The sequence below is a fragment of the Papaver somniferum genome, chromosome 1, assembly GCF_003573695.1.
Source record: "Papaver somniferum cultivar HN1 chromosome 1, ASM357369v1, whole genome shotgun sequence".
Lineage (NCBI taxonomy): Eukaryota > Viridiplantae > Streptophyta > Magnoliopsida > Ranunculales > Papaveraceae > Papaver > Papaver somniferum.
The window spans coordinates 89188137-89203889 of NC_039358.1; the positions used below are offsets into that span (position 1 = coordinate 89188137).

General features: G+C 34.3%; 1 protein-coding gene and 1 pseudogene across 1 annotated transcript; one reads left to right on the plus strand and one right to left on the minus strand.

Moving 5' to 3' along the window:
• Positions 1–9556: 9556 nt before the first annotated feature.
• On the plus strand, positions 9557–13177 carry LOC113294046 (guanosine nucleotide diphosphate dissociation inhibitor At5g09550). The gene is made up of 13 exons (XM_026542475.1): positions 9557–9738; positions 9818–9880; positions 9980–10063; positions 10288–10395; positions 10524–10696; positions 10824–10935; positions 11407–11487; positions 11573–11635; positions 11761–11862; positions 11952–12076; positions 12184–12394; positions 12610–12684; positions 12813–13177. Exons 1-13 carry the CDS (start codon positions 9652–9654, stop codon positions 12864–12866), a joined length of 1338 nt encoding a protein of 445 aa, XP_026398260.1. The 5' UTR covers positions 9557–9651; the 3' UTR covers positions 12867–13177.
• Positions 13178–13632: 455 nt separating this feature from the next.
• On the minus strand, positions 13633–15552 carry LOC113331099 (annotated as a pseudogene).
• Between the last annotated feature and the right edge of the window lie 201 nt (positions 15553–15753).

The following is a 15753-nucleotide window of genomic DNA, read 5'->3' on the forward strand; positions in this document are numbered from 1 at the left end:
CAATGGGTGTTTTCATTTCTATCTGATGTTTCTCTATTTAATTTTCATTTGAAACCGTACTAATGTTAATTATGAAATGAAATCGTTACGTTTCAGTTCTCCTTGTATGGAAAATTCCAGTCTGTTCCTCCGTTAATGTCAGTTTGTTTCAGCTTAAACATGAATTCTACACCGTTTCATGACCACACGTACATCACATTTTTCTGTTTTGATACTCAAACATCACAGCTTCATCAAAATTTGACTGATTTTTCACTTAAATTACGTTCATAACAATGTTTAAGAATTCAATTTCTTTAGTTAAATTTTGTTGTATGTATTGATTTGCAGAATCAGAGTAGCATTGAAAACATTCCCTTTTTAGTTATGAAAAAACCTCAGTACCAGGGTTGAAATGTCCATATCAATTGAGACTTAAACCCAGAATAGCTTTTCCCACTTCCACCATCAGAAAGCAAATAGTGGTCCATCCATTAACACCGTTAGATTCAATGTCATACAACTCTTACCCATTGGATTAACCAAATTTTTCCATTTCGGTCAATGAGAAAGAAACCAGAGATGTTGATTGGTTAGGGTTTTAGTGGGGCCTCCTACATGACCTTATGAAAAGAGTCATGGTTTTGTGAGAATATTACGGTTTTGGTATGAATAGACTTAAATATTCTTGTGTGTGTCGTAGTTTTCGATTTGAAAATCCATGTGAAGATGAACAGCTTTTGTTTGTCTGCAGCGTTAAACAGAAAACAGGGCTGCTCAGAAGAACATAGAACTGTTGCCACATGTCGTAATGTCATAAAACCTGACTGATTCTGACTAGTGACTTGTGAGGGGGAGATGATCTGTTGGATTCTAATTTATTCTCGAATCTTTTTCTCAGCCCGGAAGTCAATTTCATATTTTTGATCACCGGTTAAGACTTCAGAGATTCCACTTAAAGAGTGTAAGATTTTAGTTGGTGTTTGTTTTGTTAATATTTTGTTGGTGTTTGTTTTGTTAATTTTACCAAGGTCCAGCTGATTTCTCACAGCCCAGTTCTATCGTTTGTCCGTATAAGCTCTAGAAAATCATTCCTTCAAATGTCTATGGATCTTTTTTTGGTTCAACTGCTGGAATTCGAAAATTAAATTTAAATTTTCAGAGTTTGTAATTTTTTACGAAAAAAAAAAAAAGAGTAAGAAGAAAAATTGAGTTGTGTCTAAATCAAATAAAAGAAAAGTGTGCTTATTTTGGCATAAGTTAAATACAAGTAACTTTATTTTGTTAGAAACTACAAACATGATGGGATGGGAGTTTGAAAACTGTATATTTAGGTATGGGATCCATATTATGTTTCCATTTTGACATAGTTATTGTGTCAAAAGATGAATTATCAACGGGTGTAAAGGAAAGGCTACGAGCCTACAACTATAGTTCATTTAGTATCTGTCATTCTTTTCTAAATACAAATTCTCATAATGAAAATTTGTTTTTTCTAAAGAAGGTTTTTTTTGTTATTTCCGAATGCACCTGTCAGATGAAAGTAAAACTGCAATTGGTGTAGCTTATGACCTTTCAACTGGGGAATCCAAGAAAAAAATATCGTTTCAGAAATAATTGAAAATCAACTTGAAATAAAAAGAAAGATAGAAAATAAATTATGCTGCTCGATGGATAACAATTATCATGTGGAATTTTTTTTCTTGTTATTTTCGATATTTTGTTATGTTTGGGTCTTACATTTTTTTTCCTTTTTTTAACCCTACCTAATATCGAATCATTAAATGCTTCACTCAAGTTCTATAAAACATGTTTAATCACGCATACCTAGCATATAGTTATTCTACGCTTCTTTTTTTTTTTTCTGGAATTTGTAAGAATTAGTCTCTTTCAAAATTTAAAATTAGTTATTTTAATTTTTCAGAGTTTGTAATTTTCTTATAAAGAAAAAGAAAAAAAAATTGAGTTGTCTCCAAATCAAATAAAAAGTCTGCTTATGTTGGCATAACTTTGATATCAAAACTGAGTTATAAACCTAAGCGAAGACTTTTGATACCAATCCGCCTCTAACAAATAAGCCTATTTGATTTCCTTTAGATCGTTTAGATCACGACTTGGAAATCTGTTTGCAATAGACAAGCTAGCAACCCTCAAATATCCGGAACACTTACACTCAGTGAGCTGAGAAGCCTGGATTACTAACCACTTGTCAAGAACAATCTTGAACGGATCAACAAAAAAGAGTTTTATTAGAATTAAATTCAAAAATTAAATTTTAAAATTTAAAGTTTTTTTGGGTTCAACTACTGGAATTCAAAAATTAAATTTTAAATTTTCAGAGTTTGTAATTTTGTTATAAAGAAACAGAAGAAAACAAAATTGAGTTGTGTCCAACTCAAATAAAAAGTCTGCTTATCTTGGCATACGTTTGATACAAGTAACTTTATTTTGCTGGAAACTACAACCACGATGGGATGGGAGTTTGAAAACTGCATAATTAGGTATGTGATCCATATTATGTTTCCATTTTGACATAGTTATTGTGGCTCAAAAGATAAATTATTAACCGATGTAAAGGAAAGGCTACAACTATAAACTATAGTTCATTTGATATATTCAATTCTTTTCTAAAAACAAATTCCTATTACGAAATTTATTTTTTTTCAAAGAAGGATTTTCTTGCTACTTCCGAATGCACGTGTCAGATGAAATTAAAAGTACATTTAGTGTAGCTTATGACCTTTCAACTTGGGAATCCAAGAAAAATATATCGTTATAGAGATAATGGAAAACCAACTTGAAGTAAAAAGAAAAAAAATAGTTGCTCGATAGATAACAATTACCCAGTGGAAAACTTTCTTTATTTTTTTCTTCTTATTTTCGATATTTTGTTATGTTTGAGTCTTACATTTTTTTCCTTTTTTAACCCTAACTAACGTCGAATCATTAAGTGCTTCACTAAAGTTCTATGAAGCATGTTTAATCAGGCATACCTAGCATATAGTTATTATGCGCTTCTTTTTTTGTTTTTGGAATCCTTCAGAATTAGTCTCTTTCAAAATGTTAGGTGGTTTCACTTTGGAATCTTGCGAATGACATAAAACCGAATATTAAAGAGGCACATCCACCTTATATTCTCTCCTTTATCTTTTGATCTCTTGGTAAATTTTACATTGATTTTTATTTCCTCGAAAACAAAATTCTAACAATAATGTGGCATGATTCATAGTTTGGGGTTTAGAAGATACCATTACCCATCCACGAATCCGATTCAAAATCATTAGATAGTACTTTTGCTCTTTTTTTTATTTTGTTCTCAGTTTCGCTCCTTATTATTTTGAGATTCTTTTTTTCTTTTACGAGATAAAAAATAAATATCAAGTAAAAACTTCAACACCCCAAAGTCTCCTTGCTCAGATTTAGTATTTTGGGGTTAGCTCTGAGCAAGGATTTTTATTGTTTTCTTTTGCTTTTATTTTACAAGTTTTACAGGGTATTGGATCAGGATTTGTATGGATAAAAATAGATAGTCGTTTGCCTGAATCTAGTGGATTTATAATGTTTCTTAAATGAATCTTATAGATATGTAATTTTGGATTATAATAGATAAGTTAGGATTAGTTCAGATTTACAAATTGCATTATATATTCCTTTCAAAAAAGAAAGAAAGAACCATCTATAAGTTGAGGTGGTGGGTGATGTGTGGAGGTTGGCAGTGATAGATTCTCTTTCCCGGGAAGGTAATCATAAATGGATCTGTGATCACATCATCTCCTCTCCTATGGAGAAAGGCCAATCTAGTTCAGCCAATCCGGTACCTCTAGCTCCGGCCGTAGATCGCTACGCTCCTCTCATGACAGACGCGGTCAGGCATGGTGGTTGGTGGTGATTGTGGTGATTGTTTTCAGTGGTGGTAGTTGGTGGTCGATGGCGGTGGTTAGTGATGGTTGTTACTGGTGGTGGTGGTCAGTGGTTATTGGTGGTGATGCGGTGGTTGGTGGTGGGCGGTGTAAAAACATAGCATGATGTGATAAAAAATAAAAAAATTGTCCATAAGAATCCATGAAACTCTTGCGGTGTGGGTTGAGATTGATATAAGATAATAACATTGATATTTTGCCTACAAATATCCATAAGAATCCAGATGTATCTTGGCCCTCAACTATCCTAAGAAATCTTAAATTAATTGAATACCTAGGATATTTGTGAAATCTAAAACTATCCTAATTGAATACCATGGATATTTAATGATTCATTATAAATCCTAATCGAATACCTAGGAGATTTTAGGATTGTTAAATGTCTGTTTAAATCCTAATCCAATACATCCCTGTTAGTTGTTTAATTTTTGTTTCTAGGTTTAATTTTTGTTATTTTTAGTGCTTATGGAAACATTTTTTCGCTATTTGGGTGATCTTTTCTTCGTCTTTATGACGATTTTCTCTTCTCTCTAATAACGGTTCATTCAAATCTTCATGGTGATTCTTGGCTTGCTAATCTCGACTCATCAAGAACATCTACGATTCTACACGACTTCGCTTTAGATTTATTTGAAATAAGAGGGAGTTAGGGCATCCGGGTTTGTTTGGATCTACAACATTTTGAGCAAAACACTTCATTCTCTTTAGAGCATCTCTTAATCAAGAAGAAGACAATCAGTTTCAATGGTCGTAGTTGATTCCGGTTCACACCAGCATTCATCATGACCCCATATACAAAAGTTGGATATCTTTGCGGTCAACTCTTTCTCTTCGCGACGTATTTGCAATTGATTTTGCCTTTTGTTTTTGGATTTTGATTAGTATCCTGTATTTTGGTGTTTTTGATAATATTATAACCATCCGTGCAATCTTTGTTTTGATCTGAATGAATTGAAATGTGATTTCCATCAAAAAAAAATAATTTAGCACCCACAACAAAAAGAAAGACTCAAATCCCATTGCACAATGAAATGTTACCAATTAAAAGGAACAATATCAGTTGGAACGCCTTTAATATCTAATTCAGAATACCAGAAAATGATATTGGCCTTGATATAATGAATTATTTCTTACTTGGTCTTCAATATTTCTCTAAAACAAATCCATTATGTTCCTTCCGGATAATCCAATGACGACATAAGCCAAAAGTCTCCTATTTTTTCTATATTGAGATATTTATTTATATTGAGATATTACAACCAAATCAGAAACCTGCAAGTAGTAAACTAGTTTAGATTTCATTGTTTGGATTGTTTTACACAAATCCAAATTGAATAACAAAACTTTGCAATTCAGTAATGTAAGGATCATAAAAATGATTCATCCATCTCCTGGTTTTAGTAACAAAAGTAACCAAGGTAATTTCAATCGTAGTGAATCTCCGAAAATCTATCTGAATTGGTCGTAAACATCGTCGAATTCTGGGATTTGAAAGTGAGTGAGATGTGTTGTTAATGTATAATATGTTGTTGATGTTATTGGACTTGCTATAGTTGCTATCAGAATAGTGGCTCGAGTTGATAATCCTATGCTGCAAGTGAGAAGAAAACGAAAGTCAGAAAAAGAAAGCTAATCATATGCTACTACTAGGTATTTAAGAGCAAAGAACTAAATCAATGGAGGGTTTATCTGCTAAAATCTGCTCCAAATGAGCAAATCTGAGCAGTTGCGGCTCAAGCGTCGCTATGGTTCAGTTCGTTGATGAAAGAGAGAACGAGAATATACTTTATAACTAAGCCAAAAGTCTCCAAATGACACTGTTTTCCCCTCATTTTAGTATGTAGTCGATAAATAAGATAACATTATTGTGAATAAGGCATAAAAAAACCCATTTAACCTCTCTTTCCCTAACTTGGTAAAAGGGGCGAAGCCAGCCCAATACAAGAAGGAGCATTCACTGCACCCCAGCCAAACGTGCTCCAAATCCTAATTTAAACCAAATTAGACTAATTCACAAGTCTAATTTTGTTTCTTCGCATCCCCAAAAAAGTTGTACTCTTAATGCAAAATTTTGCACCCGCAAAAAATCTTTGCTCCTGTTGGGAAACCAGCATTCACACCAAGGTTCGAAAAACGGGTCACGACCCAGGTCACAGGTACTAGGCGTGACCGTTATAACGTGTTTTGACGGGTGTGAGCACGTTTTGGGTCAAAAACGCGTTATATAGGAATAAAACGCGTTTTTTGACGTTTTTTTAAAATAACGGGTGTGATAATGGTTAAATAAGAAAAATAAATAATTTGTGATCTGAATTTCCTATGTAACGGTAATTACAGCTGTGAAAACGGTTACAACGGGTCTAAATAACGTTGTTACTACGTTTTTTCATTTTTTTTGGTTTAATTTATTTATTTGTTTATGGGTTTTTAACATACAAATTTATGGATATCTAGTAAAATTCACAACCCTAAGTCTATGACTTATAACAATGCATTGTAGTTATCGTCTACCGACAATATTTATACACGCATACTATCACTATCCACTTGATATGTTCAAGTTGTCACTCGAATAGTTCAATGCATTCCCCAATATTTCAATAATGCATATTCGGATTCAAAAGCAGTCAAAACTTTGTTGTCAAATAATACTCCTAGGCTCTTAGCTACTTGCTACAAGACTAACCAACAAGGAATGCAACAGGAAGAGAGTCAGAGACTAGCTAGAGAAAAAGAGAGTGAGAGAGGGAAGTCAGGGAGTCGATTTATCTTTTTCTTTTGGATTTGGAGGTGTGTACAGTATATGATACATGTGGTCTGTACTTTAGAGTTCAGACTCAAAAGTTAAAGAAATAAAACAAAAAAAAAAGTAAAAAGAGTAGTTGGTTTCATGATCAAAGACATAGCTAGCCTGTGCTTATATACGCATGCAACGAGATTCCAAATGTTTCAAGAATATTTCGATTTGCTAGCTATTATGTCTTCTTGCCCAAAGGAATGCTTTAAAAGGACAAGAAGAGAATTGAAATGAAATCAATACCTCTGGTTCTCTGGTTCTCTGCTTCTTGCTCAAAGGAATGCTTTAGATTTTGAATTTCTCAAATACAAGTTTAAGAGGTAATATTAATTATTTTTTGTAGATTTTTCATTCAATTAGAGATATAATTTATTAATACGTTATTAATTTATTTATTATCGTTTTTTTCTTTCATGATGTTAGAGTAGTGAATATAGATGTTTGAGAAATATCGATGTTTTTTTCTTTCATGATGTTTGAGAAATATTTAAGAAATGTTAAGTGAAGAAATGTTTCATTCTATTAACGTATATTTACTTAATAAATGTTTCATTTTTATCTAAGAAATGTTTTAAGAAATATAGATTTTTTGTTCATTTTATTATCATTTATTTAAGAAATATTTTAATAAATGTTAATATTCATAATTAAATAGTCCATCAACTTGAATCAGTTGACACGTAAAAAATCATTGTTTCTTTATAAAAAAAAATGGCATGATGAATTGATATATGTCACTTATTTCTATGTGAAAGTGATCCTTTATTGAAAATGATCCGTTTCTTGGATTCAGATAAACCTACCATGGGTTATTTGTTTCATGCACTTGCTACATGTGTGGAAACTATAGAAAGGGGTTTGGGTAAAACTCGAAATAATTCTATTGTAGGTGTGATTAACCGACGATGGAAAGATCAGTTGAGTTCTCCTCTTCATGCTGCAGCGCATTTTCTAAATCCATATTATATCTACAACCCAACAGCCAATCTCATCAACAATGAAATTTCTCAGCCCCAAATTTGTCTCAGTGAAGTTATATCAAAAATGATTAGTAGCCCTCAAGAACAAGCGACATGCATGCTAGAGGTGTGAATTTTTATTAACAATTAATTTCGTAATTATATGAATTTCTATTCACAGTTTTTGATATTTTTAGGCGTGAAGAATGCAAATGATGCAAGGCCAATTTGCATCACCATCAGCAAGATTGGCTGCTCTGCAAGGTGATCCTGAAGCTGGTGGTTGTCATACGGTGCTCAGTTTCCATCACTCCAGAGGATCGCGGTAAAGATACTAAGCCAGACAAACACATCGTCTGGATCCGAGAGGAATTGGAGTGTGTTTGAAAGAATTCACACCAAACTACGCAACCGCTTAGTTTCGTCAAGAATAAACGATTTGGTATATGTTCAGTACAATTTAAGATTGGAGCAGCAAAGAGTTCAAGGTAAAGCAAAGCGACATAACATCGATGTCCACGATGTTCATAGCCTGCTGACAGATAAAAATATGCTTGATTGGATAGCAGGGGATGATGAAACACCAGTTTTACCTCAGGAAGAACATTGGTTAAATGAATTGGAAGAGGAAGCAGCTAATAATCCAGAGCCTCTCCCTCCACCATACGAATGGCATGATCCAGAAGTTGAAATCTCATATCAAAGGTTGCCAGTGAGTAACTTTGTTTATGACTTTGGTAACCTAACATTTGGAGACAATACACAAGGTCATGAAAATGAAAATCCCATATACAATTCTCATTACACTGAAGATCGTCCAGAAGAAGATACCCGAGGAATTAATGAAGAGTATAATTCCAATATTAATATCAATAATGAAGTAGATAATCGTAATGATAATGAGGAAGAAGACTATGGTTATGAAGATGACGATACTGTTAACTACGACAGCCAAATGCATTACGCGAACCAATATGAGGCGGAGGAAGAGGAGGAAGAATCAACTGAGAATCGTCGAGAAAACAGAAATTACTTGAATAAGTCGAAAAAAATGCCGGTACAAGTTGGTTTGTCTAAGTTTAAAATTTCAAGCACTACTGTCACTAGGTTACTTATTGTAAGTTTATAACATTTGAAGTGTTTAATGATTATTTATGAAATTTTAGTTGTAAGTTTGAAATTAAAAATTGTATAAGAATTTCTCCAACTCAAATTTTTTTTCCTTAAAAACGGGTTTAACCGGTATGAAAACGGAAAATACGGTGTAAAAAACGTGTGTTAAAATGTTATTTAGAAGAAAAAAACTGAAATATTAATTTTAGAAAAACGGTAATCACAGGTGTGAAAACGGTTATAACGGGTCTAAATAACGCCATTTTTTCCTATTTATCGGTGTTATTTAGGTAAGCGTGTTGGTGAGCCTCACGGGCACGATATACAGGCGTGAGCGTTATAACGGACGTTTTTTTCGGAAAAAACGGCCATTTTTCAAACATTGATTCACACTACTCCCTCCGCTAGCAGTTTCAAAGTTGACAAAGAAAACCCTCGCACAAATTTCCACCAGGAATCCCCTCCTCTTAAAAATTGACTTAGCTGGTTGGCTAGTCTACAGTTTGCTACAACCCCATCTTCCCCCACATTACCACTGCTCAGTCCTTCTAATGTCCCCACAGAGTCAGTGACGCCATCAATCTGATTCTGATCCACCGAGACACAAACAGAATCTACACGAGCTACATGCCTACATGTTCCCCGCATTCTTAATAGTATGGTAGGGATGATGCCACATCAGAGTGTAAACACAAATTAAGGTTGAGCGGGTACAAATAACGGTTTTAACGATAATTCCGTGAAGTCCCGCTAGAGACCTGTTCTTTGGTCTTAACAACATTTCAGAAGATAAAAATTAATACCATCTCTCACACCGATCGATCCCTATTCTCCTCTTCCTCCCTCTCGCATTCTCTCTGGAACTGTATACTTTTTTGTTGCAATGGATGAAGAATACGATGTAATAGTTCTTGGAACTGGTCTCAAAGAATGTATCCTCAGTGGTCTTCTTTCTGTCGATGGATTAAAAGTAAGTCTAATACCAATGAGCTTCTCATTTTGATATACATTGTCTAAGTAATCAGATCTCGTGATTTTTGTTGAAATAGGTATTGCATATGGATAGGAATGATTATTATGGAGGAGAATCCACCTCTCTAAATCTCATCCAGGTATTCATTCTACGATGTTGTTGTTCACGACACACGTGATCTTACGTTCGATATATCCACGAAACACGTGATCTTATGCATATAACTTATTGGTTGCAGCTTTGGAAGAAATTCAGAGGCGATGACAAGCCCCCAGAGCAATTGGGTTCAAGCAGAGAGTACAATGTTGATATGATTCCCAAGGTATATGTCAATCTATTAATTTATAGGTGGTAAGATAGATCCCCGTAATATGGCTGGCTCAATGTTAAAAGTTTCTATGTTGCTTGAAATTATGTTTATATCGCATCTTTCATGGTGTCATGGACAATCTCTTCTGTTTCAGTTCCATATGGATTCTTGTTAGATTGGAATTTGATTCCAATTTCCTTACCAGGGTCTCTAAATATTGATTTTTGCTTGGGCAGTTCATGATGGCAAATGGTACCTTAGTCCGAGTTCTCATCCACACAGATGTTACTAAGTACCTGAATTTCAAAGCTGTTGATGGTAGCTTTGTGTACAACAAAGGGAAGGTACAACTTCTCATCTGCTTGGCTTTTTTTTTTTTTTTTTTTTTTTTTTTTTTTTTTTTTTTTTTTTTTGTAATCGACTTGTTACATCAACTTTGTTCAGTTGAACTGACACTATAATATTTTGTTAGATACACAAAGTGCCAGCTACGGATGTGGAAGCCTTGAAATCTCCATTGATGGGATTGTTTGAAAAGCGTCGTGCTAGGAAGTTCTTTATTTATGTGCAAGATTACGAGGAGAATGATCCAAAATCTCATGAAGGGCTTGATCTGAATAAAGTTACTGCACGAGAAGTTATTTCGTATATATCTCAATCTTCCACTCTTTTTTCCTTAAAAATGTTTTTTGTTTACACAAAAGTTAGATATGCAACACTAGTAGTTCTTATCAAGCAATTGTATTATCCTGAAATTTATACTTTCGTGTAGGAAATATGGATTAGAAGATAATACGGTTGACTTCATTGGCCACGCTTTGGCACTACACAAAGATGATAGCTACTTGGATGAACCTGCTATGGGATTCGTCAAGAAAATGAAGGTAATTTTTTTTTAATCTTGAGAAACCTACCGAGTTGGTTTTTGCGGTAAATCATCCATCCAACTCCAACTATATAGTCTACCTTTGCCTCTTGAGTTTCTATCTCAGTTTTGAAGAAAAGATGATTTGGTAGTTAGTGCACTGAAAATGTTTCATGTGAGGGGAACAATAGGTGTTGAATGAAAGAGTCCATGGACCATTCATTTTAGCAACACAAATCTTAGGACCACAACATAGGACCGTCGCATGCTGCAGTTTTCGGTAATCAAAATAATGATTCACTCACTTTATGGTTTCAATTATGAGGTAATGTAAGGCAATACAGAAACCAAACAGAGTACATTCACAAGAAACACTGATCATGTACTAGTTAACTGTTGCAACCTCAATGCCGTTCTTCTCTCAATGGCTACAATTTATCAGTGTAATTTGTACTATTTACTGATTCATTTTTTTTCTTGTGGCATTAAGCTATATGCAGAGTCATTGGCACGTTTTCAAGGAGGATCTCCTTATATTTATCCACTTTATGGTTTGGGTGAACTCCCACAGGTTAGTGTTATTTGTAGCTGATACGAGTTTGCCAGGAGATAATAAAGCTTCGGATTTAACACTGTATATGCATCTTAATCCCCAGGGATTTGCTCGTCTCAGTGCTGTTTACGGTGGAACTTACATGCTTCACAAGCCAGAATGCAAGGTACAAATTTCAATGAAGTAAAATGTGGATTGGTATCCGCAAAAGCAAATGCAAGCACTTATGAATCATAAAAATTTAGCAATGCCAACTAATACCCCACTGATTACCTTGCGCACAAATAACAGGTAGAATTCGACGGTGATGGGAAAGCATACGGCGTGACATCTGAAGGGGAAACTGCTAAAGGCAAGAAAATTGTATGTGACCCTTCGTATTTGCCTGACAAGGTATACGTCTAATACCGGAACTTCAAATATTTTTGCCCGTCAACAGTCTCCCGCAATAGGTTCTGAAATTCCATGTATGATGCAAACAGGTTAAAAAGGTCGGAAGAGTCGCACGTGCTATTTGCATAATGAGTCATCCTATCCCAAACACCAGTGATTCTCACTCAGTTCAGGTTATTCTGCCTCAGAAGCAACTTGGACGCAAATCTGATATGTAAGTTTACTTCTCTTCCTTGGCGCTAAACTTAAGCCACCAAGTACCCAAAAATGTCACTGGAACTTGACGTCTCTTAGAAATGTGCAAAATAATCGTTGATGCAGGTACCTCTTCTGTTGCTCGTATGCCCACAATGTTGCACCAAAAGGAAAATACATAGCTTTTGTATCAACTGAAGCAGAAACTGACCATCCTGATACAGAACTGCAGCCTGGAATCGAACTACTTGGACCTGTTGATGAAACATTTTTTGACATTTATGACAGATATGAACCCACTAATAAGGACATAGATGACAACTGCTACATATCTACTGTAAGTATGCAAAACATTTTGCGGACAGATAAATGCATTTCCACCTCTATCTTACCTTTTCTCTTATTGCGTCAAGACTTATATAAAATTGAATATCAAGTACTCCTAATGCTCAACCTTTCATAAAAGTTGATCCAATGCCTGATTTTGGGTTCTCTTTCACATTATAAATTTACAAACAACTAATCATATGCTGAAATTTCAACCTTTTACAGAGTTATGATGCAACAACACACTTTGAGTCTACGGTTACTGACGTGATTGCAATGTATAGTCGAATTACCGGGAAGGTAATGTTCTCTTGGAACTGTCCATAGTTATCAAGATCTTCCAAGGATTATTCAACTTGATTACTTGTTCTCTCTTTCTAGCAAATGTTGAATATTAATCGCTTTCCTTTCGGTTCTTCATTTTGCAGGAACTTGATCTGACAGTAGACCTGAGTGCTGCAAGTGCTGCTGCCAATGAATAAAATCCATCAAATGTCTTCATCGTATTCTAATAGTGTCAACAGCGAGAGAAGCCAAGAAGGACGCTCAAAATTTTGTTTTTCTGATGTCCTCTTAGCCATTTTTCCCTTTCCAGATATTTCCTCAGTTTAAGTATCGAATATTCAAGTAATTTCCGTTGATATTTTTCATATCTCAAAGACTTACAGTTACTGTACTCCAGAACTTCTTGTAATCCTCCTCTATGTTTGTCGTCTGAGTTTGTGGATAGTCCCACTGTTTTATCACTATTGGTAAGATGGAAAATTGAAATAAATCATCCCAGTTTCAAAAATTAGCATAAATTGGGTGTTTCACCACCGGTAATTGTAAAACACCACAGGATTCTCCACAGAAATGAAGTTGATATAAATGAAGTTCAAAATAACTCGACAGAAATTCTCTAAGAAAGTTCTGTAAAAATACACTAAGAGAACCTTTGCATGGAAAAGGGACTAAGGAAGAAAAAGAAACTGATAATTGCTGTTGAGATGACAATAACTTCTCAAGAATACAAAAACAAAATCCACAGTTTTTCTTTCCCACAAGTGTAAGATTCTCTAAAACCAGCGTCAAGAGGATGCCAAACGAACCATGGCCAAAATGTAATAGATTGAGCCCTCAATAGCCAATGCATTAAATTATCAACCTTCAGATACAAAGAGATTGTTACAGATGAACAAGTACAAACCAGTAAGATAAATTAAGAAAATACAGTAAGGAAAGAAGAAGAGATGAACTGATACAATGTTAATCTGACAAACCACATTCTTTTCCTTTTGACAAGTGATTTGGTTAACCATTTGATCGCTATAAAAGTCCTCTACGATTTGTTTACTCTCTTTTGGATTTGGTGAGAGCGTTCTTCCTCTGCCCATGCATATATTGATACATATGTGGACTACCTGCAATAAGATCAAATTGCACAATTATGGCTCAGTCATTAATCTACAGCGAACAGAACAGCTTGAGTCCAAAGGAGATTAATTTGTGATTACGTGCCTGAGACATAGATTCCGAGGGAAATAATTGCAGCATAGGAGTAATCAAATGAGAAGTTAAATTGGTTTGGCATCCTGATGCAATATTTCTCAAATCCCTGCAAATATTTATCAAAAAGATTGAGGTGTGAAGAAGATACAAAACAATATTTAAACCCACTGCTTTGACAGTTTAACACAAGTACTGAGATAAATCTCTACCTAAGAGCGAGGACATAAAAAAGGTCTTTTGCATTATACACCTGACTTTCAATCATAAACCACATAAACACTGATATATGTATTGAGAATGCAGTAGGACAATTTCTTTTATTTTTTTGTTTATGGAAAGTAGGACAAATTCTTAATTCTAGGAGATTAGGCAATAGGACAAAATTTTCTATTCCTGAGTTATGGTAGTTTTCTGTATTTTGCATGACTAAAAACTAGACTTGTGGCAATGAGTTTAGATATCAAGGAAGTGTTCCTAGCCGTGTCAGTTCATTTTAGGAATCTGCAAAGGTTTCTCTAGAAGATCATTATATTGTTATCAACTAAGAGGTTTTCTTTCTTGATAAATGAAAGTTTACAATTAAATCTTACAGTAAAAATTGATACATTAAACACACAGAAGAGACCTGATTGAATTCATTACCTTTATGTACTGCAGGCCGATATATTAGACCAACTTCGCTGGTAATTCCAGTTGGATACAATACCAGAAAGGTGCTATACCTACACAAGCATCAAGGTACTTGATGAAATGATGAAAATTTCATAGAAGAAAGGGAAGAATGATATTTGTCATGTTTATAATCGAAGAATTGATTATACCTGAGCCACAACAACCATGAAGGTGCAAAACCAAGTGCCTCTTTTGTACTAAAGAAAGAGTATCTGATAATCTACACTCAACATAAAACATTACAAAATTAGATAGATATGAAAAAACAAGCACAAGTCAAATAATTGAATGTAAGCATGAAACAACATAGATTATTCTTGCACATTCCAGTAATGTAAAGCTCATCCTCGGTAATCGACCAACTTATTACCAAAGAACTAACTAGCACATGCGTTCGAGTCTGCAAACCAAAACATTTACCCTGTCAACTTCTAATCTAAAATTGTTTAGCTATAAAATGATTGTAAATCTGCATACCTCAGGAAAACTCCACAAAATTCCCCAAGTTACAAATAATCTTGATCCGATCTGTGGAAAAGTTGCTGTAATTGGAGATCTAACCAAGCCTACGAGACCATGAAGAATCTATCAACAAGGCAAAAAAAACTTATCAGAGAAATTCCAAAAATTCAACCAAAAATGAATCTCTTTTTACACAAGAGTTCGTTTAAGTTTACCTCCATTATAGATGCAGTTTGAGCAAGTAACAGAGGCTCTTAAACATGATTATAAACATGTTCATGGCCTGATTCTTTCAAAGTCATCAAGGCCATATACAAAACCTGGAACCTATAACAAATTCACATACAAAAGTCAGATTGGAAACTACCAAGAGCCAACAAAAACATAGAATTCTATTAAAATTTACAAACTCAGATAGAAATAGATTGAAATTACCAGCCAACGAAGATGGTCCAATTGTAAATAGTAAGGTAAATACGTTTAAGAACTGATAAGAAACCTGCCATTGTTAACAGTTGGATCTTTTTTTCTAGGGTTTACAGGAATTGGAAGTGGGGATTGATAATTTAGTACATATAATAACAAACAAGTGATGAAAATAAAGGAATGCAATTAATTAATTTAGGTGAGCAGATCCAACTACTATCTACTAATGCTAATATGCTACTACCAGTATGAAATTGGTCTTCAATGTTCTAACCATCAGTCAGTGATGGAAACAACGGATTTTAACTGAAACAGATG

What these genes read in the sequence shown, in the direction of transcription:
- LOC113294046 (XM_026542475.1), top strand. Translation starts at nt 9,652, where the DNA reads ATGGATGAAGAATACGATGTAATAGTTCTTGGAACTGGTCTCAAAGAA. An exon ending in CTTCGTATTTGCCTGACAAG is followed by an intron (nt 11,863 to 11,951) that starts GTATACGTCTAA and finishes TGATGCAAACAG; the next exon opens with GTTAAAAAGGTCGGAAGAGT. An exon ending in CTTGGACGCAAATCTGATAT is followed by an intron (nt 12,077 to 12,183) that starts GTAAGTTTACTT and finishes TCGTTGATGCAG; the next exon opens with GTACCTCTTCTGTTGCTCGT.